Source organism: Platalea leucorodia (assembly GCF_965183815.1).
Source record: "Platalea leucorodia genome assembly, chromosome: 15".
Classification (NCBI taxonomy): Eukaryota; Metazoa; Chordata; class Aves; order Pelecaniformes; family Threskiornithidae; genus Platalea; species Platalea leucorodia.
In genome coordinates, this window is record NC_138837.1 from 7,200,785 (window position 1) to 7,223,566 (window position 22,782).

The window sequence follows — 22,782 nt, forward strand, 5'->3', positions numbered from 1 at the left end:
ATTTCTGTATAATGAAGGTCTCCATGACTGGAATAAAACCATCTCTCTTTCTCTTGCTCTTTCTCTGGGTGATTTTCAAACTGTGTTTAATTATAACCTAATCTTTTCATCCCGTAGAGCTTAAAAAGCTATACATGCAAGCAGGTGCTGTCCCTAATAGGGAAGGTGGAACAGACCTGCATCAACAGAGGTATCCAGTGAAAGAGCTCGTCAGATGTGGAAGTTAACTCCCTTTCTCCAGTGTAAAGGAAAATGCGTTGAGGTGCTTCAGTGACTGGACCCGCAGAAGGTGGGAGCTTTGCACACACAGTTGCTTGGTTCTTAGAAAGGTGTTGTTGCCTAGGGTGTTTGTGGAACACCGCAAGCAGGTGTTGAGTTGTAGTTTCTCTGCCAAGCGGTGTCCCTTGGGCCCGTATCTGAAGCGCAGTCTAACCAAAGTCTAACACGTGTGGCCAGCTCCTGCTTGGAAGTTGCTCTTGGGCTGAAGTGGGATTTCTCCCCGGTATAAACCAGGGAAACCTGTTCCTGCTGTCTCCGTGCCAGGACAGCGAGAGCTGTGGGTCTTGGATCGTGGTCGCTGCTTCTCAGCGACAGCTGTGTTTCTCCATAATCCCTGAACGTAGCGCTGTCACCCCAGCGATTGCAGCGGATCCCTGAAGCCCCCCTGTAACGGGGCTCCAGCGCTACTTCTGCAGGAAGAAACCAGCAGCTTTGGGGTTGCTGACGGACATCACTGTAATGTTGATGCCTGACTGCGCCCCGAGTGCTGCTGGCTGTGGTACCTGTGCAGTCTCCCTAGTGCCCTGGTAAGAGTTTCATAAGCTAAAAATCTCTGTAACGATTTTATTCATAGTAGATACCGGTGTGGGTTGAGTGAACAGACTGGATCTCCAGAGCTTCCCTAGCCATCTCCGTCTTGCATGTTTGTATGGGCTCTAACTTCAGCTTCTACTCAACTGAGGCTTCCCTTACTCTCTCCTCTTTTTTTTCCTCACTGGAACTGTCCCATCTGTCCCTGGTGTTACATAGAGGGTGGTTGTTAAAGAATATTATATATATCAAAATATGTGTATGTATTCAAGTCAATAGAAGAGCCTTATTTTGCAAAGTTAGAAACCTCTGATCTGCTGGTTAGCAAAGGTTAAGTACGGTCTGGTGAGAACACCAGCTACCCTGCCCAGGCAAGGTGAAATCCTGTCCGCTGATCTACAGCGCGTCCCCTTCCCAGCTAACGGCTGCTTCCTCTTGTTCGGTGCCTCTGGCCTTTACAAAGCATTTTCCTGTTTTTCCTCAAACCAGAGGCGCGGAGGTGGGGCGGTTGCTCCCATTCAATGCTGGTGTGTGCCAGCTGCACGCTTCCCGCTCGTGTGCCTGCCCTTGGCTCGCTCCAGGCAGAGGCGGGCTCAGGGAGACGCTCCTGAAGGGAACAGGGTGAACGATGAACCTGAACCTCGCCTCTGGGTGCGAAACGCTAGCCAAGAGAAACGCCTGGGGCTTGGCAGCAGCCTCCCTGCGGGAAAACAGTCATGAAAGCTAAGGGAAAAGGGCCTTGATGCCAGGGCAGGTGTTTTGAGAGTTGGGCCAGCTCTTTTTAATAAAGAATTCATTCTTTTTTTTTTTTTTTTCCTTTCCTGGCTACATTTCAAGATGAGCTAGACAGAAGAAATACAGCTACTTGGTGCCCATCTGAATAAGTTTATTCAGAAAGCAAATTTGTAACAGGATTAAGTCACCTCTGCACCAGACTGCAGCCCTTCTTCGCTGTTCTTGTCTCCTTCACAGTACTAGAGTAGAACACCCAATAAATATTTATTCCGTTTATAAGAATGCTCTGTATTAAATCACAGCCCCGCCCCCATTAGTTATGATACAGATTCAGTAATGGCCTGAGCAGCCATGAACACTGCCAAAGGCTCAGTCTCTTCAAGGAATATACAGCATTTTACGGAGATACGCTATGTACACAAACCGTGCAGCCTGTGTCGCGCTCCCGCCGGCCACCACCAGCACCACTCAAACAAAAGCTTCCGTCTTCCCCTGGTGGGTTCGCAGGAAAGCACCACTTGTTCTCTGTACGCCTTTTTTCAGTTGTATATGCAAAAATCAAAATGAACCATTTGAAAGCAAAACAACTTAATCTGCTTCTGGCAGCAGAAGAAAGCGTGCTCTGCCATGCTGTGTAAAGCTTGACCAGCTTGGGCACGGAAGGAATGGTCTCTTTTTGTTGTTGACAAACCCCAAAATTGATACCGTGTTCCTGTGCTCGCACCCCTCTCGGCGGGTGCTGCTGGAGGCGCCCAGGCTGCCGTGTCCGGATTGCACAGCTGTGACAGCCAGGTCCTTAAACCTCCCCTGCCCTTTTCCTTAAAACTCCACGACACTTCCTATCCTAGGACTGGGCAGTTCTCGCCTGAGAGGCAGGCTGAGTTGCAGGATATCAACACAATTCCCAAGGGCTTTGCTTTGCTGCTGCTTCAGGGGCTGTTCTCCTCCCACCAGGGTCTGTTTTCTCCTTAGAGTTAGGGCTACAGCTTCGAGGCAGAGCCGGGTGATGCCTCTGTCGCTGATGTGTGTCCCAGGAGCTTAAAACAGGGACCACAGGATCTTGGATTCCACTCCTCACCAAAACGGGAGAAGAGGAAGTGTAAGCGATGGAGAACTAGACCCCCTAGAGTCCAGAAATTCAAAACAAAGCATGTTTATTAAGTGGTTTCCTTTTACTTATTTCTCCCATTTTTTTAAAATAAATAAAACCTTCAGACACATACAAGCGAAACACATCATCCTTCAAAGTGCAGTTACATTTCCACCCCACTCCCAAGAATCACATAAAGCTTTGTCAAGTAACCAAAAAGACTCAAAAGGCAACCCCCGGTCCCTTCCCCTAGCGCCGAGAGTAACTGGGGCTGGAGCGCTGCCCCGCTGGCCAGGAGCCCGCGCCTTTCGGCTCTTGGAGGCCGGCAAGGCTGGTTTCAGACACGGTTGCAAGAGGCAGGCTGCAGAAAGAAGTTTAAGATACATAGTATGAAACAAAACCAACCTGTTTAGAGTCCAAAGAGTTCATTACCGCAATAAGTTAGTTGGGGAGCCCTGGAAGGACCTAGGCTGATTACAGTCATGAGCGATGGATCGGAACCGCTGCTCAGTCACTGCTGCGACGCTGGTTGCGGAGTCTGGGATCAGGGATTAAGTCATTTTGCCCAAAGTCATGGAATCCCCTTCCCCCCGGCCCAGGTGAAGCGGCAGCACCAGCTGCCTCCCGGGATCGGTTCCCGTCTGCCTGTACTCCGAACACACCAAGTAACAGAAGAAAGAGAAAGAGGGGGTGAGGTCTGATGCTCAAGTTCCGTCTGTGCAATCCCTCTTTCCTGATGTCTTTAAAGTAGGTTCTGTTCTGACCAAGGGCACTGAGCAGAGGTATGGGCACGTACCAGTCAGTTAAGTCCTTTCAGGCTCATAGAAAATTGCTGTAAATAAGATTTAGCGCCACTTAAACTACCATGATTTTGACCTCGTTGTTCTCATCAGCACGGTAGAAGAAGGGAATGCAGGGGTTTTCCAGCAGGGAGCCCAGCCTCTCCTGAGGGTTCTGGATTTCTCTGAGAAGCTGCATTATTTGCTTTGCTGTGGGGTCCTCTTGGCTCGGCTGAGCAGCTTTACTGTCAATAGGGGAGAAACCGGATTGATGAAGAACAGCAGCCTCTTGTTCTGCTTCATCTGATAAATTCACTTCTCGTAACCCTGTAAGGAACACAGACAAAGCAGGCAGGTAACTCCTCCCGGCCGCGCACGACACCGCGACCTGGGGTCGTTCCATTTTACAGCGCTCGTCCTGGCTGCGGCTTACCTTCTCCATCGGTAGCGTTCAGTTCAATGCGCCTCTCTGCTGGAAGCACGCTTTCATTCTGGCTTGCTAACAGCTCGGGGTTTTGAGCAGCTGCTACATACTTGCTGTACCATTCATTTCTTTCCCTGACCAGACGCATCACTAAATCCTGCAGTTCCAGTAGTTTCATCTGCACCAAAGTAAAGGAAAGCCTATGAAAGGTGCACGTCCCTGTGGCCACAAACACTGCGCTACAGTTTCCACTCCTGCCTCTGTCACAAAATTAGCAACTTCAAAGTTAAAGCTAGCTGAAGGACACCATGCGAAGGTTTGGGCTGTGCAAGTGCTCCCCCGGCCCGCCCTGCCTGGAGCAGTACTACAGAAAAGAGTCCTTGCCTTCATCTCTTCCTTGTCCTGGGCCAACCTGCTGATGTACTCCTCCTTCTCCTGGTGTCGCTGTCTGAGGATAGCCCTTTGACTCTGGTATAACGCAATATACTCCCCTGCAATACAAGAGAAGCGTAAGGAGTCAGCGTTAGCACGACTCGGGTACCAGCCTTAGGGCGAGCACAGAACTGTGTGGCACGAGGCTCCGGCAAAACCAGCCCTGGACTGGCGATCGAGCCTAGTTAGGCGGCAGGAGGAGACCTGAGCTGCTTGGTAGCTCCAAAAGCTGATGGGGGCCTTCTGTTCCCCAAATAAATAATGCCTTGAGCAAGCTTTAGCTTGTGCTGCTGTTGCCTATAACATACCAATGGTGTCCGTTTCCCCGGACAGCTGTATGCAGCGATGTTCTAACTCTTCTAGCCGTTCCTTCAGATCAGCTTTCTCACGCATCAGGTCTGTGAAACGGGACTGAACAAAAAAAATTGGTATCAATCATCTGAACTGCTTCGTGTACAGAGAACACCTGCGTTAAAGACGACACCCTCCATTCACATGGGTCTGAGCCTAAGGAACAAATCTTGCTGCCTTTACAACTTGTCTGCAATTTGATGCTAAAAAGGAACAGAGAGGAGGGAGCAAGCCAGAGAAGGTGTAACAAAGCAGCTCTGCATTTTGGGAAGCAGAAGGGCCGACTGATGAAACAAAGCGCCTTTAACCTTCTCATTGCTGGGAGAGCACAACTCTGGTCACACTCGGCTCTGAGACTGCAGACCACCTGCTTCATCCCAGCAGGGTGAAGATCCTCGGTCTGTTTTTCAGCTATTTCTTCAGCAAAAGACCACAGATGAGTGTCAGGCCCTTATACTCCCGGTCTGGGGGGTGGGAGGGGAGTTACCGCTGCAAGCTTTCCTGTGCCGAGACAAGCACTGATCAGCTTTTTAGGAAGTAGCTTCTTACTACGGAACATCCCCCACAATTTGTCTGCGTGTGCTGTAATCGCCTGGCCCCGGCTGAAAGCCTAGCGGAGCAGGGTAGCAGGGCTGAAAGAAGAGGAGATCCTTTGCTTACCTGTAGTTTCTCCATGGCAGTTTTCAAAGCCTCGTGAACCTCCACTGGAACGGTATCCACAGTGGAATCTGGAAGGGACAGGTGAAATTTACAGTTCCTCCTTGGACATGATGCACTCACAAAACCTGTAGATCCGCTTCACAGGGGCCAGCGCCGCTGGCCGAGGCACGCCTCCGTATTCACACTGTCCCCAAACTGCACCACATTTTTACCTCCGCCCAGCGCGATGCTCTGTTCCTGCTGCTGCCTAAGAGCTGCTATTTGCTGCAGGAGGCTTCTGCACTGCTGTTTCTGAGCAGCCAGCTGCTGCCTCAGGTCTTCCCGCTCCTTCTCCACCTGGGACACGGCAGATGTCAAGAAAGCGACCTACGAAGGATTCCAGAGTGTGCACGTTAGTGCTTCTCCTGTGTGAAGCACGATCGGTTGTGCACCTCAGGACAAACAGTAGCAGTTTACCCCATTTTATTTATAGGTATGAAACCTAAGTACTAAGTGACGGCCCTGGAACTAAACTAGGCAGCAGCTACTGCATCTTTTCTCATTCCCAAGTAGTACAAATATGCAGGTTAAATACTAGCTCTCCCGGTATCTGTTTGGTCGCAGTATTTTCCAATTATGACTGTACTTAGAGAAAAATCTAGTAGATATTCAACGCCATTTCCAAATTGCCTTCCAAACTAAAGAGAACTTCATCATTGTAATTAGAGAGCTACTCTGCCAGCTGAGTTGTCTTCATAATTAAAGCCACTGCCAGACTTCCAGCCTGCCTTGCAAGCGTGCTGCAGAAGTCTTGGGGTTTTGCTGCTACGCAGAAGGAACTGTCACGCTTCCCTCGTTACTGCGCCTCAGCTGGTAGGGAGCACAGCTGATAAACGGCCTTCTCCACGCGCCCAGTGGAACCTCTCTGCAATTCAGCCCGCCTCCTTTTCTAGATGTTCACTTAGAACTAAAACCAAAGGCTTTTCTACCCATTAAGACTCACCATTTCTTCATGGCTTTCAAACGTCTCTGGGATCACAAATGAAGATTTCTGGATTTCTTCGGTCATTGCTTCACTTTCAACTCCGTCTCCTGTACGAGGAGGAAGGTGAACAAAGAAGTAATAGCCCAGCTCTGCCTCCTCCCTGGAGAGCAGCTGCAGCTACTCACCATCTAGTCGGTGCAAAATCCTGCCATCCAGGTCTGCTGCTAACTGACTGATCTGGGCCTGCAGCTCCTTGTTTTCCTTAGCTACAGCTTCCAGACTTTCCTGCGAGGGAGAAGATCACTGAAACCTGCGCAAGCCAGACCACAAACAGTCACTGCATCGTCGGGCAGCAGGACTGTGGAAGGGACTGCGAAAGATCATCTGGTCCAGCCTTTTGCTTAACTAATACTTAACGTAGTTCAGCACTTTTTCTCCCGTCTTTCCACTTGCCCCTTTTTACTGTTACCTTGGTCTGCTGCAGCTCTTTCAGGTGCATTTCCACCGTCACCTTCCCCTGAACCTCCTCGTGCTGGAGCCGATCCATAAGCTGTGTCTGAAGCAAGTACTGTTTGTGCAGTTCCTCCTTCTCGGCAGACAGCTGCTGGTACGCCACCGTGTACTGTTGTAAGTGGCCGTAGTACTGGTCCCGCTGCTCCTGCAGCCCCCGAGCCTCCTGTGTTTTCAGTTCCAGCTAACACAAGAAGATCAAACCATCACATCAAACCATTTCTGCCAGAAAAGCTGATCCCTGTGACATGATCCAAACTGTCAACATTGCCCCAAAGCCACCAGCTAGGCAGGCAGCCACCATCTGCCCCCACATGCTGGTCCCCCACAGCAGACAGCAGACGATGGGGGAAGGCTCCCGGCTTGATCATTACAATATCAGTTTCCATCCTTCCATCCGAGTTTGGAAAGCTGCCAGCAGTTTGCATAAACCGCTACGTACCTGCCATCCCACCGGCTGCTGCTTACCGTCTCTTTGAGCTCTCCCAGGTTCTCCTGCAGCTGCCCAAGCTTCTTGGCCAGCTCTTTCTTTACGTGTTGCTCTGACTGTAGGGCACTTGTAACCTCCATGTTTTCATTTGTCTGCAAGACAAACACCACTGCATAAGGAAACTGCCCCAACCAACATAAACATACACGCTTAATAAACCGTGTTCATTCCCAAGACAACAGGGTGCCATCCCTTGTGTTATCCTGGGGTGTAACTAAGGGCCATAAATTGACTGTTCGGGGCAGTAAATAACTTCCAGAACGGTTCAGGAGACGGGAGAAGAGCAAGGAAAGAGCCAGGGGAACCAGTGCTGGGACGGTGCCAAGAGGAGGCCTGGCACATCACACAGCCTGTCAGCTCCAAAGCAGATGGGTGGTATGAATATCCCAAACAGAGCCACAGACATTCAAAAACAAGGAGTTCAGAAACAACCAAAGAAAAATCAGCGGCTAGACCATGTGTCAGTCTGCCAGGGCCCCACAGGGAAAGCTGTTACATTGAGAGAAGCAACCAAGAGTAAGGATTCAGCTCCAGGACAGATAAGAGTGACAGCAGCAGGAGAGAAGACTGCTGAGAACTTCTTCCTCATGGGCAAACACAGGGAACAGAAAACAGGTATCTTCAAGGGTAAAAGGGCAGGAGGAATACTCGGGGAAAGAAACAGCGTGACTGCCAGGGGATGAGAGGGAAAAGGAACCTGCTCTGGATGAAGATATTGCCTCATCTGCCAGAGCACCTGCGGGAGTAAGGAATTACAGGGAGCCTCCTGGCACGGCAGTGTATCACAGAAGATGGAGCATCCACAGCCTCAGAGGACAAGAGACGGATAACGCTTCTGCCAGTTTTTTACATCTGTGCTATGAAAGGATTGCACCAGTGAGGGAAGCAGTGGGAAAAGATGCACGAAAGAGACGTACCAGTTTGACAAACCCATTCTGCAGCTCAGCCAGCTGCTCCTTCAGCTCCCGATTTTGGCTCAGTGCCCTACTGATTGTGGCCTTGTCACTCTGCATGTCCTCCAGGATCTGCTGTCTGTCCACAGACTCCTCGTTGTAGCGCTGCACAGCCTTCTCCAGCTCCAGGAGCCGCTCCTCCTGCTCCCGGTTGAGGTGGCTCAGCTGCTCGTTGTCCCGGACCTGGGCCTGGTACTGCCCATGCAGTTCCTCCTTCTCTTGCTGCAGCCGCTGGATCTCTTCCTGCAGACTCAGCTCAGCTGCTGTGGGCCCTGCTGGTGAGGAAGGCTCAACATCCATGGGCTTCACGGCTGAGGAAACGGAATCAAAAGCAGCTCAGTCAAAGGGCTAAAGCACTGTGTAGTACACATCGCTGTTACGTACACAGAGCCCAACCGATAGGGCTCTATGACCCAGAAGGCATCACCAGCTGCAGCATCCAATCCTCGCTGCAGGGCACTGAGAGGAATGAAGGAGCACAACCACCCCAAAACCAAGCACAGCATCCTGCCGTGTGCTGCTGACTCCCCCACAGCCCTAGCAAGAGCATCCTGCCGCCCCAAACTCCCGGGCCAGACAGGCTGGCAGTACAGCCAGGCAGATACTAAAGACACGAACAGTCTGCTGGTCAATCAGGCGAAGTAGTTCACTTGCTGTTTGCTAGGATGGAAGGTTTCTTTGGGTCACCAGGCTTCCAGCTGCCTTCACGGCTTCAGAGCATCAGGCCTACTTGCACCTCCTGTGCAGGAGTTCCTGCACAGCGGGGCCAGAGTTAACCAGCTGGTACTCTGCAGCTGAAGCCCCGCTCTGGAAGCCCTACCTGATTTGCTCAGCAGCTCTGTAACATTGGCTTCCAGCTCCCGAATTTGGGCCATGTGCTTCTCCTTCTCCTCTGCCATTGTGCGGACCTGCAAGGCCACACAAACGAAAGTTAAAACAGCGTTCATGGTGCATTCAGTCCTGCCCGTGTTTGTCAAAAGCAGCTGTGATACTGCCCCTGATGTTACCTGCTCAGAGAGCTGCTGTACCCGCTGCTGCCAAATGCTCCGCTCCTCCTTCAGCTTCTCTACATACTGATCTCTTTCTGCCTGCAGCTGGTGAAGTGACTCTGAGAGCTGCTCAAAACAAAATAGAACACACAGAAAATTGTATTGGCTAAATAAATTTGGCAGTGACTGCTTAAGGGAGAAAGCTTGAAGAAACCAGTGTTGATGCAAAGCTCAGGCTGCGTTCTTCTGCCACACAAGCTTCTTTACAGACATCAAGATTTGGGTCGGATTTCGTACAACCTCTTACCTGAGCAACCTGGGTTTCCAGGCTCGCCTTCTCCTCCAGTGCCATCTGCAACTGCTGGTTTGCATCCAGACTCCCTGCCTGATTTGAGAACTGCCAACAAAACCAAAAAAGTTATGGCAAAATGTTAACATTCGATTTCTGCGTAGCATTTCCCCTGATAGTAACCTGCCACATGATCCATGCTGTAACCTTCCCTAGTTCTTTAAAGTGCTCCAACTCACAGTCAAGTTCAATGAAAAAAAAGGCGGGGGGGGGGGGATTAAAATCAAAATGCTTAGATTTTAGCCCTGTAAAACAGGCTGAACTGGGCAGCTCCTCCCTACCAAATTTATATTTAGTTGTTTGGGTTTTTTTTTAATTAAGAAAATGCACTTTAATTAAATCATTTGACTCAGAAACTTTGTGCATTTCCAGAGTCTGTATTACACAGCCAGATCAGATGGTATAGAAGCTTGTGACCTTAAAGGTTGTCAAACATGTCAGGAATTTAAAACCAATGTCTGGAACATGTCAGTGGCCTAAGTAGCAAGGCTGCTTCAGTTGAGATACAGTACTTTTCCCAGAAGAGTAGCAGTTGGCTTTATTTCAAGGGTAACTTAAGCCACTGTCTGGAAAGAGAAAAAGAAAAGGGGAAAAAAAAAAAAAAGAGCAGTTTCTTCCCTCACAGGCTCACCTTAACACCAGGCTTGCTCTCTGAACTGCTAACAGCTGGCTTCACACATTCCCTTTCTAACTGGCTGCTCCTCCGAGCTTTCCCCAGCTGACCTTCAAGTTGCCATTGCCCAGTTCACCACCTTCTGCGAGGGTGGGCACAAACACCGCCCCTACTCAACTGCTTTCTCAATGAGACTGCACAACAACTGAGTAACCAAAATGCTGAACAGATACAGGCAGGAAGAGTCACCGTATTTTCACACTTGGCATGTTCAGTCACCCTCTCGTAGTGGATGACATTGTTTTAGCAGACCGGTGTCACATTGTCTTTCAACCTACTACTCCAACTCCTTAGGATACAGACGTCCTGTTCCCCAGAGGCCTCACTGAAAGCCTTTTACTAAGAGGATCTCTTGATGGGATTTTGCGCCTCCCTTTATAAACAAGAGTGAAGTCTTTCCCCCACTGTCAGAAGCAAAGTCTTCCAATGAGCAGTGTGATCTACCCTGACATCCCAGCAGCGTTACGGTTACCTGTTGAATCATCAGTTCAGCCATTTCCAGTTTCTTATGCAAATCCTCCATATCCAACTTCATAGCTGAGTTCTGGGAAACCAGAGAGTGAACTTTCTCTGACAGCTCCGAATTCTGCTGCTTTATTTCCTCACTACTTTTGCTGAAACAAACAAAAAATTAAAGTGGCGTCACTATATGTACTATGGGTTTGCTGATACCCATGTCATAAATTTACAATCCAGTTCTTCATAGCAGCTAGAATCACAGAAACATCATAGCTAGTGACTTTTTTAATTGAACATCCAACCTCCCAAGTCACCACCTGTGGTCTGTGCCCCTTGTTATGTTTTATGGCTCTACTGAGAAGAGTAGCGTTACTCTGCAGTAACAAGCAGGATGGACTTACCTTCGTTTGTACAGTTCCAGTTTCAGGTTGTCTCGCTCCTTCACTAACTCTTTATTATGCTGGAGAAAAAGGAAATTATTGAGTCATCTACAGACTTCAGGAAAACAAATAAGATGTTCAAAAAATACTTCATTTCACCTTCAGCGGATCAGCTAAAGTGGAAAAGGTCATAACTTTGCCAAAATCCTCAGGACAGGTTTGCTTAGAATCTCCTGAATTTGCCAGGAGTAAGTCTCAATCTTTTCAAATGTGATGCTACTACCTGAACACGAGGTTATTTCTGCAAACTTCTGGATTAATACCAATATTAAAGTGTCTGTTTGATGGAGACCCTCCTGGGACGAGGCCTCAGTGAGGCTTCTGTTGTGTGGAGCTGGCAAGAAGTAAGTAATGAAGTAAGGTGCCAGATCTGAAGACAGCCACTGGACCATATGATTAGCGGTCACAGAAACCTGAATGAAGTTTCCCTTGATCATGGAGAATACAGGGCTTTACCAGGTTAATTAACAATTAACAAGGTTAATTTCTGCCTCTTCTCTAAGCCGGAACTACAGACTTTGCAGTAGTGTAGCGACAAGCAAATAGCCAAAGGCAGAGCTGCTGGTTAAGCATAAACAGAGGTGGCTCTTACCTTCTCTGACTGTTTTTGCTGCATAGAGATGGAGGACAAAGTACGTTCTAGCTCCGATACCCTCTGGCGAGATGAATGTAAACGAGCAGCAAGGTTTTCAGCTTCTCCTGAACAAGTCAGAGCAGAGTCAGTTGACGCTAGACCACAAAGAGCTTTTTGGAACTGGCTGAACAGCACTTTCTACTTTGTCAACAAGCTCTTAAGGCAGCACAGGGCTTTATAAGTCAGTAGACCTGATTCCACTCCTGGCTCTACAGGTGAATCACTAGCAACTCTGGGCAGTAAAGCTCTCTGTAACTACCTTCCTCACTTTTAGAGGGAGATGATGACACTTCCTTTGCAGAACAATAGACAATATGTTGTTTGGTTGTGTTTTGGTTTTTTCTTTTCGTAACAGAATAAATTGCTCAAATTTAGTTCTGAATGAAAGGCTCGGGTAAAACCTACATTAACATGACAGCTGTGTGGGAGGGAGGGCAGAGAAAAGGGAACAAAGTTTTAAAAGAATCAGAAGAAAGTCAGAAAGGAACAGTCTGGGGTAATCACCAGGCCCAAACAGGGCTGACAAGGCTTTAGTGATGCACAAAAGAACCTCAACTGCCATGGGACCGACATGCTCCCGTTTGGGGGCAGCTATGATGACAGAAGCAGTGACGGTGCCAAGTATTGCTCATTAAGGAGTCAGTGAGTGTTGTGAGCTGCCTGCCAGCAACTATCATGTCTGTGACTTGAAATCCACAGTTTAACCAACAGCTTGAGCTGGAGTGCTCACAGTCAGTTACCTGATTTCTGCCGTGCAGCTTGCTGAGTATGTCCAAGGGCTGTCTGCAGCTCAGACTTCTCAGAAACTAGAATTCCAATAGTCTGGATATGAACCTTCGGGAAAGGAAAATCACCTCAGTGCAAAACTTCTTTGCTTGTAACTGCAACATCACTGTTGCCACAAAAGGATAATTCAGTAAAGATAAAGAGCTCTTGCAGTTAAGTACAATCTGGCTGACTGACTCTCCCAGTTTTTCTGAAGGAATGGGCTCATGCGGCTTCCAGGATGAAGACTGTGAGCAGTCAGTAAGCCAGAAAACAGCAGGAGCCAGGTGATATTGCTGTAATAGAGGCGCTGCCTTACCTGCAGCTGTTCCCTCAGTGCTGCTTGCTCTTTAGAAAATTTCTGTTCAAACTCCTTCTTTTCCTGTATAAACAAATGATGCCTATTCAGCACAAAAGTGTAAATAGTTAACTCTTGTTGTTTTATGTCAAACTAAAAAAGCAGTGATTCATTGGTAGTACTTCCAGCATCTAAATGATACCAGTATTTTTAAAGACATAGTTCAGTCTTCCATTATTTGAACTACTACATTATTTATCCATCCCAGAATGGCAATGACAGCATAGCGCAATCACCGCTAGCATAAACGTGGCAATGTTTGGAATGCAAGCTACTGCCAAGGACTTAAACTGCGATTTCCTGCCTCCACTGCACTCCTCCAATACTCGGGCATTTAAATATTAGCTTTTGTCAAAAGAAGGTGGCTACCTGCCAGGCCTAACTCATGAAGTCAAAATATTCAACCTTATGCTACAAATGAAACTGAATCTAAGATAAGACAAGATCACATAGGCCTGCGCCACAGTCCGCTAGGCTTTCTGCTGCTCAGAGACATCTATTTCTGTATCTACCCAAAAATAGGACACACTTTACCTTCTCCAGCTGATTCACTGCTTCTTGGTTCTGCTGTTTCTACGGAAGAAAATTGATGCACCAGTATTAAGAGAAAATACTCTCATACTGCTGAAACACATTTTCACTGTAATGAAGTAGGATACATGCCCCAGTAATGCACACAGATTTTCCAATATCCTTTCTGTAGCAGACTAGGAAGTTCATCTTAGCTATTAAAAATAATAGATTTGGGGCTTCCTTCACTAATACACTTTATATGCCAGATATGTTTTCTCATTGCTCAGTACACTACCACAGTTCTCAAATACCACTACTGAAACCTGAGCATCCACCACCTTCAGTTAAACTTGCATCCCACATGTATAAAATTAATCGTAGTAATCTTGGTGTATTAGGATAATCACCAAAAAATGCTTTTAAAAAAAAACAAACAACACAAAAAACACCCCCAAAAAACAAACAAAAACCATAGTCTTTTCCTTTAACTGAGACCTTACGACCTTTATCCCACTTAGCAACTGGCCTTTAAGTCACGCAGAGCCGCGCTTACGTTGGCAGGCTTCTGCAAAAGGTGGTATGAGAAGGAGCTGAAGCCAAATGCAAAGAAAAGGGATAATTCTGTCCTAGCCAATTCCAATCTTCTGGGTGATGTGTCCCTTCCAACCTGAGATATTCTATGGTTCCAAGTATTTGGAGATTTGCTGACTGTACGCATCTTTAGATATGGGGTGAAGGAGACAAAAGTGGCAGCTGTCTACCTAGGCATGAGTTAGAGGTTTCGATTCTAGCAATGCCAGTGCACAACATAAGCAGGAAAAGCAAAGGCAAGACCACAAATGCAGCAAAGGCCCTACTTAGTTCCAGGCAAACAGAAAAGCAGGCAAACAAGGAGAATCCTGGGTGGGCAGTACACTATACCAGGTACTCTGCAGCCCAGCTAAAAGACTAAAAGAAACAAAATGGAACAAAAATAACCCAAAAGTAAAACAACAAGAGGGGTCACGGGGTACGCAGGGAAGTGCTGAACTTTGGGAAGAGTGTAGTTTGAGAGAGGAACAAAATGGGGAAAAGGATTTCACACAAGAAAGGCTCTTTCGGACTGAAACAAGTCCGCTTAGCTGCATTTCTTGCAGTGTTAAAGCTGAAGGCTGAAAAGCAGCGGCAGGAATCCATGCAGGCCGCAGGACAAAGCAGTTCATTCATCGTGCCAAGAGAAGCTGAGGATATGATCAGAAACCAGCCCCAAGCTCTCTCTTAGACCTATTGCTCCCACTCTGCTGATATATTTAGAACAGCATCACCACCTGCAGAAACAGGTTTTCACACTGCTGCCAGCACCAGAATTCTGTATTTCAGGGATTCAGATCAGGACCAGAAATAGCTGTTTTATCAGGATGCGTATCATCCAGGGAAAGCATGATGAGATCAACAGAGCACACTGAAATGGAAACAACAAAACTCTGTTTCTTGTTCCTCAGATGAGCCAATACATTCACAAGTGGCCTTAGACTTTGATCCTCTTAACAGGTTTTCCATACAGCCCATTTTGTTCCTTATAAAGTGCTGTGTAAGCAGCCTTCCTTGTGGCACTATGAGAGAACCCGTAACTTTGCAGACACCCAGAGAGCATGGAGGAGCAGCAAAGACAATGTCAAATTGGTCGGTTGGATTGTTTCTTACCAATTCCTCTATCTTTGTAACGAGCTGTTTGTTAGTTAGATTGCTGGAATCCAGGGCTACTGCCAGCTCCTGGTAACGTGTCTGATGGGCACATGCAGACAGGAGAAAAAGGAAGGAGCAGAAGAGGAGATGGGGAGGAAAAAGGCAATAATTAAAAAGGACAGAAAAATAAATCATTATCACAGTTTGATATAATCAGATTCTCCAAACAAAACAAAATCTACGGTTTCAACAAAAGCAGCTGGGACGTCAACATAGTTTATCCATTTCTGCTGAGGCTTCATTTTGACGTAAAAGTGAATCAGAAATAAGAACTGCAGTTGCATGGAAGCCAGATTATCCCCAGTCCCCAAACTGGAAACACCTCCGATACCTGCCTCCTACTGTTGACCACAGCTACCCGATTACAGCACAAGACACCACCTGACAGTGAGCTATGTGAACTATGCATCAATTAGGTCTCATTAACACTGCTGTAAGGAGAGTCCCAATAAGTCATCAACAGTAGCAAATAAGAAAAAAAGAAAAAAAATGATAGATTGAGAACAACTTACTTCCATTTCCTTAATATTTGTGGAAGAAACAGCACTTTCCCCATTCACATACGATGTAGACTAGAAGTAAACCAGTCAAGTCAGTCAGTTTTATTCCCCAAGGCACCAAATCACCATTAAGTAAGAACCAACTATGATAATAATACTTCTTACAGCACCTTTCACTTCGAATTACCAAGACAGGTACAGAAAACATACTTTTCTGGCTAAGGATAGATGCAGACTCCCCCTGTGACAAGCTGATGTGAATTATGCAGATTGACTTCAGATTCTTTTCCACTAAATCAAGAATACATCTTTCCATGAATACATGCTGTTCATTCATCCCACTCTGCTTTTCTTCCTACTGCTGAAATTTTACATTCCTAAACCATTGCTTCTCGGTGCTTAAATATCTTATTGTTTGGTAGGATGTCTGCAGACACCTCTGAGACTGAAGAGTGTTTTCTTGAGCTGACTGCTAAGAGCTCCACATCAAATATCAAGAGAATTAATAAGACAAATGGATCGAAATGAGGCCATACCTGAGAAACCAGGCCATTGAGTTGTTCAGACAACTGGCGGAGACTTTCTGTTGACGAGAAAGACCTGGGAACAAAAAAAGACATTGCAATGAAAATTTCTCCCAGAGAACTGCCCAAATCAGAACAGCACTGGGGAGGAATAAAACCTTAATTTCTTGGGCCACTTTGGGATCCCGTTGCAAAGCTGTTTGATAAACAAACACAGACACTCACCTGTTCTCATCCAAAGCGTTTTTATGATCCTCAGCTTCATGAATCTGTGGATTGAAACACAAAAATTTACAAGCCTGTAAAAGAAGATGGAAGTCAGATTTGTGAATATGTCACTAAGACTTGATTACATCTGGGCTCTGGTTCCACAGTACCTGTAATTACTGCTTCCCAAAGAAAGATGAACTTAAAACCACCAACTCAGTCTTGGCTTACACATAATTTCTGAGTGGTGTGAGCCTGGGTTTCTTGGAATGGAGAAATTTAAGTGTTAAAGGCTTTATGTTTGCTGTTACTATTTATCAGTACAAACAACACTTTCCTTTGCTGGGAAAAACTTCAACTGAATCATTAAGTAGTGAAAGGAGATGCAGATTGATCTGACTGGGGACCTTCTGTCTTAGTAAGGGCACTTTCTGCTAATGAAATAGGAGAGAAGGGGAGGGAAAATAGCAGCTTTGGGACACACAGGGGCATGTGCACGCTAGTGCGCTCTCTGCTCTCACAGACAGACGATGACTAGATGGAGAGTGGAGAATGAAGTATTTTTAACAGGAGAAAATCTGCACTAGTCATGTCATGTTGATGAAGATCATCTTTCTCAGAAAAAATGTGGGATCGCTAACCAATATTGAATGGTTCAATGGCAATATTCATGATTCACAAACCTGTGTCAGCTGCATGCTCCCAGGAGCAGGCAGAACAGAACCACAACTAGGTAGACTGTTGCTGTTAGATAGCACAGGGACATCGGTAGCAAGCTGTTCAGCGTTACGAGTGGCAACATCACTGTCAAAGTACGCCTGTCACAAAACACAGCACAGGAATTACAGCCTTCATGCAAAATGAATGAAAACACACATGAACACATCACCTGTGATCTGCCTGTGAAAACTAGACAGATGTGAGCAATCAATCATTGAGAAACACATGGAAGGGAACCTGTGTTCTCCCCAGAGCAAACAGGTGACTCCATCAACCCACGAACAAACACTGTCCCAGACCTGCGCCCTCTCAGAGCCAGTCTGAAGAACCGGTGTCCCATAATCAAACTTGCTGCTTTAACACGGGGCAATAACGTCACCCAGCTCTAAGTTCACACACTAGATTTACTGCAAAGGAGTCGCCAAAAAGCGAGCGAGGGCAAAGCCAGATGGTAGTCACTGAAAAGCACTACCTGCAAGATGTGTCTGGGGAAAACACGGATCTCTGTATGCAAATTAAGATGGAAAAGAACAGGTTAGCGACTACTTGAAAACTGGGTTAGTCAAACTCAAATGCTCCGTCTAAAACTCAGTGAGGTTTGTGGCAGGCCATGGACCACAAGTTTAGAAACAGGACATTTATGAACAGGCCAAACTCAGTGTGGCTGGGAGCAGGTGCCTGCGGCCCTGCTGGAGCTATGAATCCCATGACTAGAAGAATCTAAATAGAAAAGAGAAGGGCCAAAAAACTATTTCTGGACAGCGATGCAAGTTCTCATCCAGCCTTGGTGGGAGGATGAATAGCATCCGACGACACCTCTACCAAGCCACAGTGAACTGGAGAATTTCATCTATCTTGTACAGCATCAGAGAGCCATAAAGGCCCAGAGCAGCGTTCTAGTGTTTTATGGCAATTTGTTTTATTTCATCATCCAGCTCCGGTAAGTCATCATTTAACAACACTACGAAGCAAATGAGATCATCTGTCAACACTCAACCCCGCCGATACATTGCAGCTCTCTGCTGTTCCATCTGAAAGAGCTCCCTCCTACTTCAGTCACTTCCTCCTTGGCACTTCACAGGGAACAAGAAATCTCTCTCTCGGCATTCCCTGTTTACCTGCTCAGCGCTTCATTCATGAACCAAGCAGCAAGAATACAGTGACAGTGAAGACAGATTTAATGAGAGCAATAAGCTGGAAGACTGCAGAGGGAAACAAACAGAATTTTCTCAATTTCTTTTTAGCAGGCCAGATACTTGTGCTCGCAAGGAGCAATACAGGTTGGGTGCTTATAGGAAGGTCAGGAATTCCCTTACTTCCTCCAGCTAAAGGGACTTCACCTTTATTGGTTCAGACACTCATCAATGTAGAACATCAGATGGACAGAAGGAATATCTTCCCCAGTACATCTCAAAAATGTTTCCTTAATTTTTTCTGATCAGGACATTCTTTTCGCTTAATGCTTCAAGATGCAAAAACCAGCAACATGCCTTAACCACAAGAACTCCTTCCTTCTTCCTCCACTATAAGCAGTTTTGAAATACGTAAAAAACCCCAAAAAACTATTTGAACAGCTGAATTTCTTGGAAACAGAATGAGTTAGGAAGAAAACATTTATCTGGAAATTATGCATTGTGAGGTTCTAATAATGCAAAATAAAAAGTTAGTAATTCTGCTCAGCTTAGCATATAGTAGGATCCATTAGCTTTCACACAAAGGCTCCTATTTTGTTGGGTTTTCTGTGTTTCACAGCCAAGAAAGCTGAAGTGGGTGAGATGGGAGGGATCTGCCTCACATTAAGACACCAATGGTAGCAGTAGCTCAGATGCTAACGATCAGCTTTTCCGCCCTATTAGCATCAAGCGAGTTTCTGAACAGCATTTTCCTGACTCAGGATTTTTACAAGACAGCAACTGGAAAGAGAAATCTTTCTTTCATTACATATTGTAATTAGTTTTCAAATTATTCCTAAAACCTCAGACAGAATAACGCACAAATTCTGTAACAGCCAATCAGATCAAAATTTATCTCTTGGAAGCAGAGAAAAAAAAAATTGGGAAAACAAGAATGAATAGAAGTAATAAATTCTCCATTTTCAGAACGGGACTAAAACAGCAGACACAGGTAGGTCTTCACTGCAAGACCAAATGCCATCTCAGCAACAGCACCGGAGCACCCATCTTCATCTCACCCTCCAATGTGAAACAAGTCTCCTTCTCCGAGATCTAACTTACACTGAGCTGCTGAGTGTGAAGTGAAAACAGTCCCCATGACCGGAGTGAAACTTCAATCAAAACATGCTTTCTGATGCTAGACAGGCACATCCCGCACCCACAAAGCTCGCAGTAAGTCTTCGTGTCACTCAAGTTCTACTGATATGCAACCTACACAGACAAGGTCCAGCTGGAAAACGTCCTGCTGTCCGCTCTGTGTGCTGGACAGAACAGCTGCTGTATTATCACACAAAAAAAGGAGAAAAGGGATACAAAGGCAATTCAGAGTGAACTCCTTGCAGGTTTCACTGCATCTCTCTGGTACCCCTAGTGATTACTATAGTTATATTTATTGCTGGAGACACATGGATATGCATTAAATATAATAATGAGTTACTTTATGACAACTCGAGTGAAACAATGGTAGGGAAATAAACTACCAATATGATGCAAGCGAAAATGAAAAGCAGAGCTTTGGTACAACAAAACTGGAAGAAAATTCTGGGCTACACAATTTGACTTCCCTGAGTTTCTACCACAATTTGAACCTTATTTAAATAAACTGACTGTCTGAAATACATTTTTTAAAAAGGCTGTTTAAGTTTGCTCCTGAACACATTTCTATTGCTTACTGGCATACTTCCTGCCCTTTCCTCTTCAGAAGCTTGGGAATATGAAGACGCTAAAGCCTGTAAATGCTTGACTTGAAGTATGTGACTTCCTGCCTAAACATACTTAAACGCGCGGTCCTTGCCAGGCTGTACATCACCTGTGCAAGTTTCATCGCCTGTCATAAAATGGGTTGGCTGGAGTAACTAAGACAGCTTCCTCAGGGCAGCTGCTTGCCTGGAGATGAGCAGAAACATGCCCTTCAGAAACGGGGCTCTAGGAAATAAAGCAACGATGTGCAGAACAGGAGAAATACAGACTAAGAAAACACTGCCTCTCACTAGTGCAGTTTTCCTCAGCGGTTGTTACGTTTATTGCCTCAACCCAAATTCCTGGTTTTCCTCAAAGCTCGACCGTCTCAAGGAAGAGGTTCTGACAAGGTTCACTTTTTCACATGTTAAGTTTGACACAAACCAGAAGGAAACAAGCACTTACGAGCAATGGAAACGCATGTTAACAAATAAGCTTCATGTTAATAAAAACAGCAACAAAACTCAAGCAACTGACAGTGGATATGTCAGGACAAGGCTCCATCCGAAAAATCGAGGTCGGTGTAAACAGAACCCGAAGCATGCAGTAGGGAGAGCGAGTCACTGCGAGGGACACGAGCACTGCCTCACCTTCCTCTTGTCCAATGAGGGTATGGCTACCCCATTGGAGCGGTTAAGGTCTGACACCAGCACCTTCAGAATGTTCTGAATCTAAAGGAGGCGAAAGAAAAGGGGAAAGAGAAATAGCTCAGAAAAGGACAGAGAGAAAACGTCAAACAAAGGCAGCCAAAGAAACCGGCATCCTCCAGCTCGTTAGAGGCACGCACCTCAAAACAGCAGCTCTGGACACACCCAGAGCTGCGTGACAGCACTGTATGATCGGGCACCGCTTCGGCACATACCCTGACTCGAGCGTGCTCCTTCCCGTAGAGGTAGCTGCTAACTATTGTAGCATACTTCGTACACTGGCAACACAGGCACCTACGCCATTCACATCTTACACCAGCGTAACCCTTTCCTGGCTCTAGTCATGTTGTTCGGGAAACCAAAGAACAAGGAGGTGGCAAAGAATTTGGGAGACAGATTGAGACACTCACGTTCTCTGGAGGCTGCCGGTCATCGTTGGTGGGAGTCTCGGGCCTACTGTCTTCTTTAGTTTTTCGTTTTTTCTTGGTTCCTGCAGTTGCTCCAGGGTTATTCTTCTGCTGATATTCCTTCAGCTGTGAAAAAAGAATAATCGGAAGTCCAAACAGAATATACCTTCTATAACGTCAAAAAACCCCCAACAAACTCCACTGGGTAAAAAAACAGATCAAGTGTAAGGACAAGAGATGCCCTTCAAAGAGTTTGTCCCTTGGGGGGGGGGGGATCAAAACAAGTCCAGAGAAGCCTAAAGTAAGAACTAGCGTGATGGGTTTACGACAAGAGGCTCAGAGTTGTAAACGTTCAACTTCTGCGTGCAGCTAATGATGTTCTTGGGAAACAATCTGATACTCCATACTGCAACTAAAAGGAGATTAAAAAAAATATTTTGGGGGTTTTTAGGGTTATAACTAAGAGCAATAAGGAAAAATTGATAAAGGGCAATTAATCCCGAATGCAAAGTGAAAAAGCAGTGCCTGACAGTAAGATCTTCCACTCTGTTTAAGATTTTAGGAAGGAAAACGACAATCCCCGCAGATGACACATTAATACAGATACTGTAGTAACTGTGAACTAAGGGGACAAGCAATCTAGAACTGATTTTTAAATCGCATCCATTTCGCCCCGGACAAGCTAGTCCGACGAGCTGTAATCCTGCCAGGTCTTCCGGCATTTTCGTGTGTTACTGAACACCTAAGCCCCAAACCAGGTGAGGCCTGGGCACTTAGGTAGATTACCCGCTGCCCCCGGCCCCCGCTGCGCCAGAGCCCAGGCGGGCAGGGCAGGCCGCGGCCGCGCTCCGGAGCCACGGGGGGGGGGGAATATAAATAAATAAAAAGAAGGATCCCATTATTCGGAGGATTTCAAAATGGAAGCCTGAACTGCTCCAGGACACTTTCCCATTCGTATGACTTTGAGACAGAGGCGCATCCCGCCGGGACGGACGGGGCCGAGCCGCCCCGGGGGAAAAATTAAGGAAAAAAAAAAAAAAAAAAAAGGGAAAAATTAAGGAAAAAATTTTTTAAAAAAAGAGGGTGGGCGGGGGGAAGGGAAAACCACGGAAGCAAAGCAGGCAGAACGCACAGCACCGCAGCAGCCCAGGCCCGGCCTCTGCCCGGCCGCCTCCCCCGGGCCGGGCCCGGCCGCAGCGCCGGGCACCCGGGGGCTCCCGGCGGCCCCCCCGCAGCCCGGCCCGGGGCGAGCGGGGCGGCGGCGGGGCGGCCTGGCCCGCGCCCCTCGGGGAGGCCCGGCCCGGCCCGGCCCGGCGGCTCCGATCCGCGCAGGGCCCGCGGGGCCGCCCGTCCCCTCCCGGCCCGGCCCGGCCCGCGGCGGCCCCTCACCTTCTTCTTGGCCGCCGCCAGCCTGCTCTGCCTGCTGCCGTCCGCCATGTCCGCCCCGCGCCCGGGCCACGTCAGCCGCGGCGGGGAGCGGCGGAGGCGGCCGCCAGGCCCCGCCCCGGCCCGGCCTGCGCTGCCGCGGGGGGCCCGGCCCTCGCCCGGCCAACGGCCGCCCCTCCCGGCCCGGCGCCCTTGGGGGCCGCCCGCGGCCTGCGAGTGGCGCCGGGCGCTGCTCCCCTCCTCCTGTGTGACACCCTGCACCGCTGCTGTGTGACACCCTGACCCGCTGTGTGACACCCCGACCCGCTCCTGTGTGACACCCTGCACCGCTGCTGTGTGACACCCCGACCCGCTCCTGTGTGACACCCTGCGCTGC

General features: G+C 47.5%; 1 protein-coding gene across 9 annotated transcripts; it reads right to left on the minus strand.

The window, feature by feature from the left end:
- Positions 1–1,755: 1,755 nt before the first annotated feature.
- GOLGA2 (golgin A2) lies at positions 1,756–22,529 on the minus strand. 9 transcript variants are annotated; one of them, XR_014229818.1, is made up of 29 exons: positions 22,410–22,518; positions 21,024–21,146; positions 20,557–20,637; positions 17,018–17,152; positions 16,353–16,396; positions 16,140–16,203; positions 15,616–15,675; positions 15,062–15,142; positions 13,400–13,438; positions 12,827–12,889; positions 12,483–12,576; positions 11,701–11,807; positions 11,070–11,128; positions 10,682–10,823; positions 9,495–9,584; positions 9,206–9,313; positions 9,019–9,106; positions 8,163–8,509; positions 7,224–7,337; positions 6,715–6,939; positions 6,431–6,530; positions 6,264–6,352; positions 5,494–5,647; positions 5,282–5,349; positions 4,579–4,681; positions 4,223–4,329; positions 3,848–4,016; positions 3,041–3,741; positions 1,756–2,668 (listed from the first exon to the last, which is right to left on the minus strand). XR_014229818.1 is itself a non-coding variant. In XM_082327318.1 (28 exons), the coding sequence occupies exons 1-28, from the start codon at positions 22,455–22,457 to the stop codon at positions 3,491–3,493; spliced, it is 3,153 nt and encodes a 1,050-aa protein (XP_082183444.1). In that variant the 5' UTR covers positions 22,458–22,529; the 3' UTR covers positions 1,756–3,490. The 9 variants fall into 9 exon arrangements, 8 of the variants coding, with proteins under 8 accessions (XP_082183444.1, XP_082183438.1, XP_082183440.1 ...); XM_082327318.1 differs by having other exon boundaries at positions 1,756–3,741; positions 22,410–22,529; XM_082327312.1 differs by having other exon boundaries at positions 1,756–3,741; positions 5,494–5,617.
- Positions 22,530–22,782: the final 253 nt, after the last annotated feature.

Coding starts and splice junctions, on each gene's coding strand:
- GOLGA2 (XM_082327318.1), bottom strand. CDS start 22,457: ATGGCGGACGGCAGCAGGCAGAGCAGGCTGGCGGCGGCCAAGAAGAAG. Junction 16,204..16,352: donor AACGCTTTGGATGAGAACAG/GTGAGTGTCTGT, acceptor TTTTGTTCCCAG/GTCTTTCTCGTCAACAGAAA. Junction 7,338..8,162: donor AGAATGGGTTTGTCAAACTG/GTACGTCTCTTT, acceptor TTTGTCTTGCAG/ACAAATGAAAACATGGAGGT.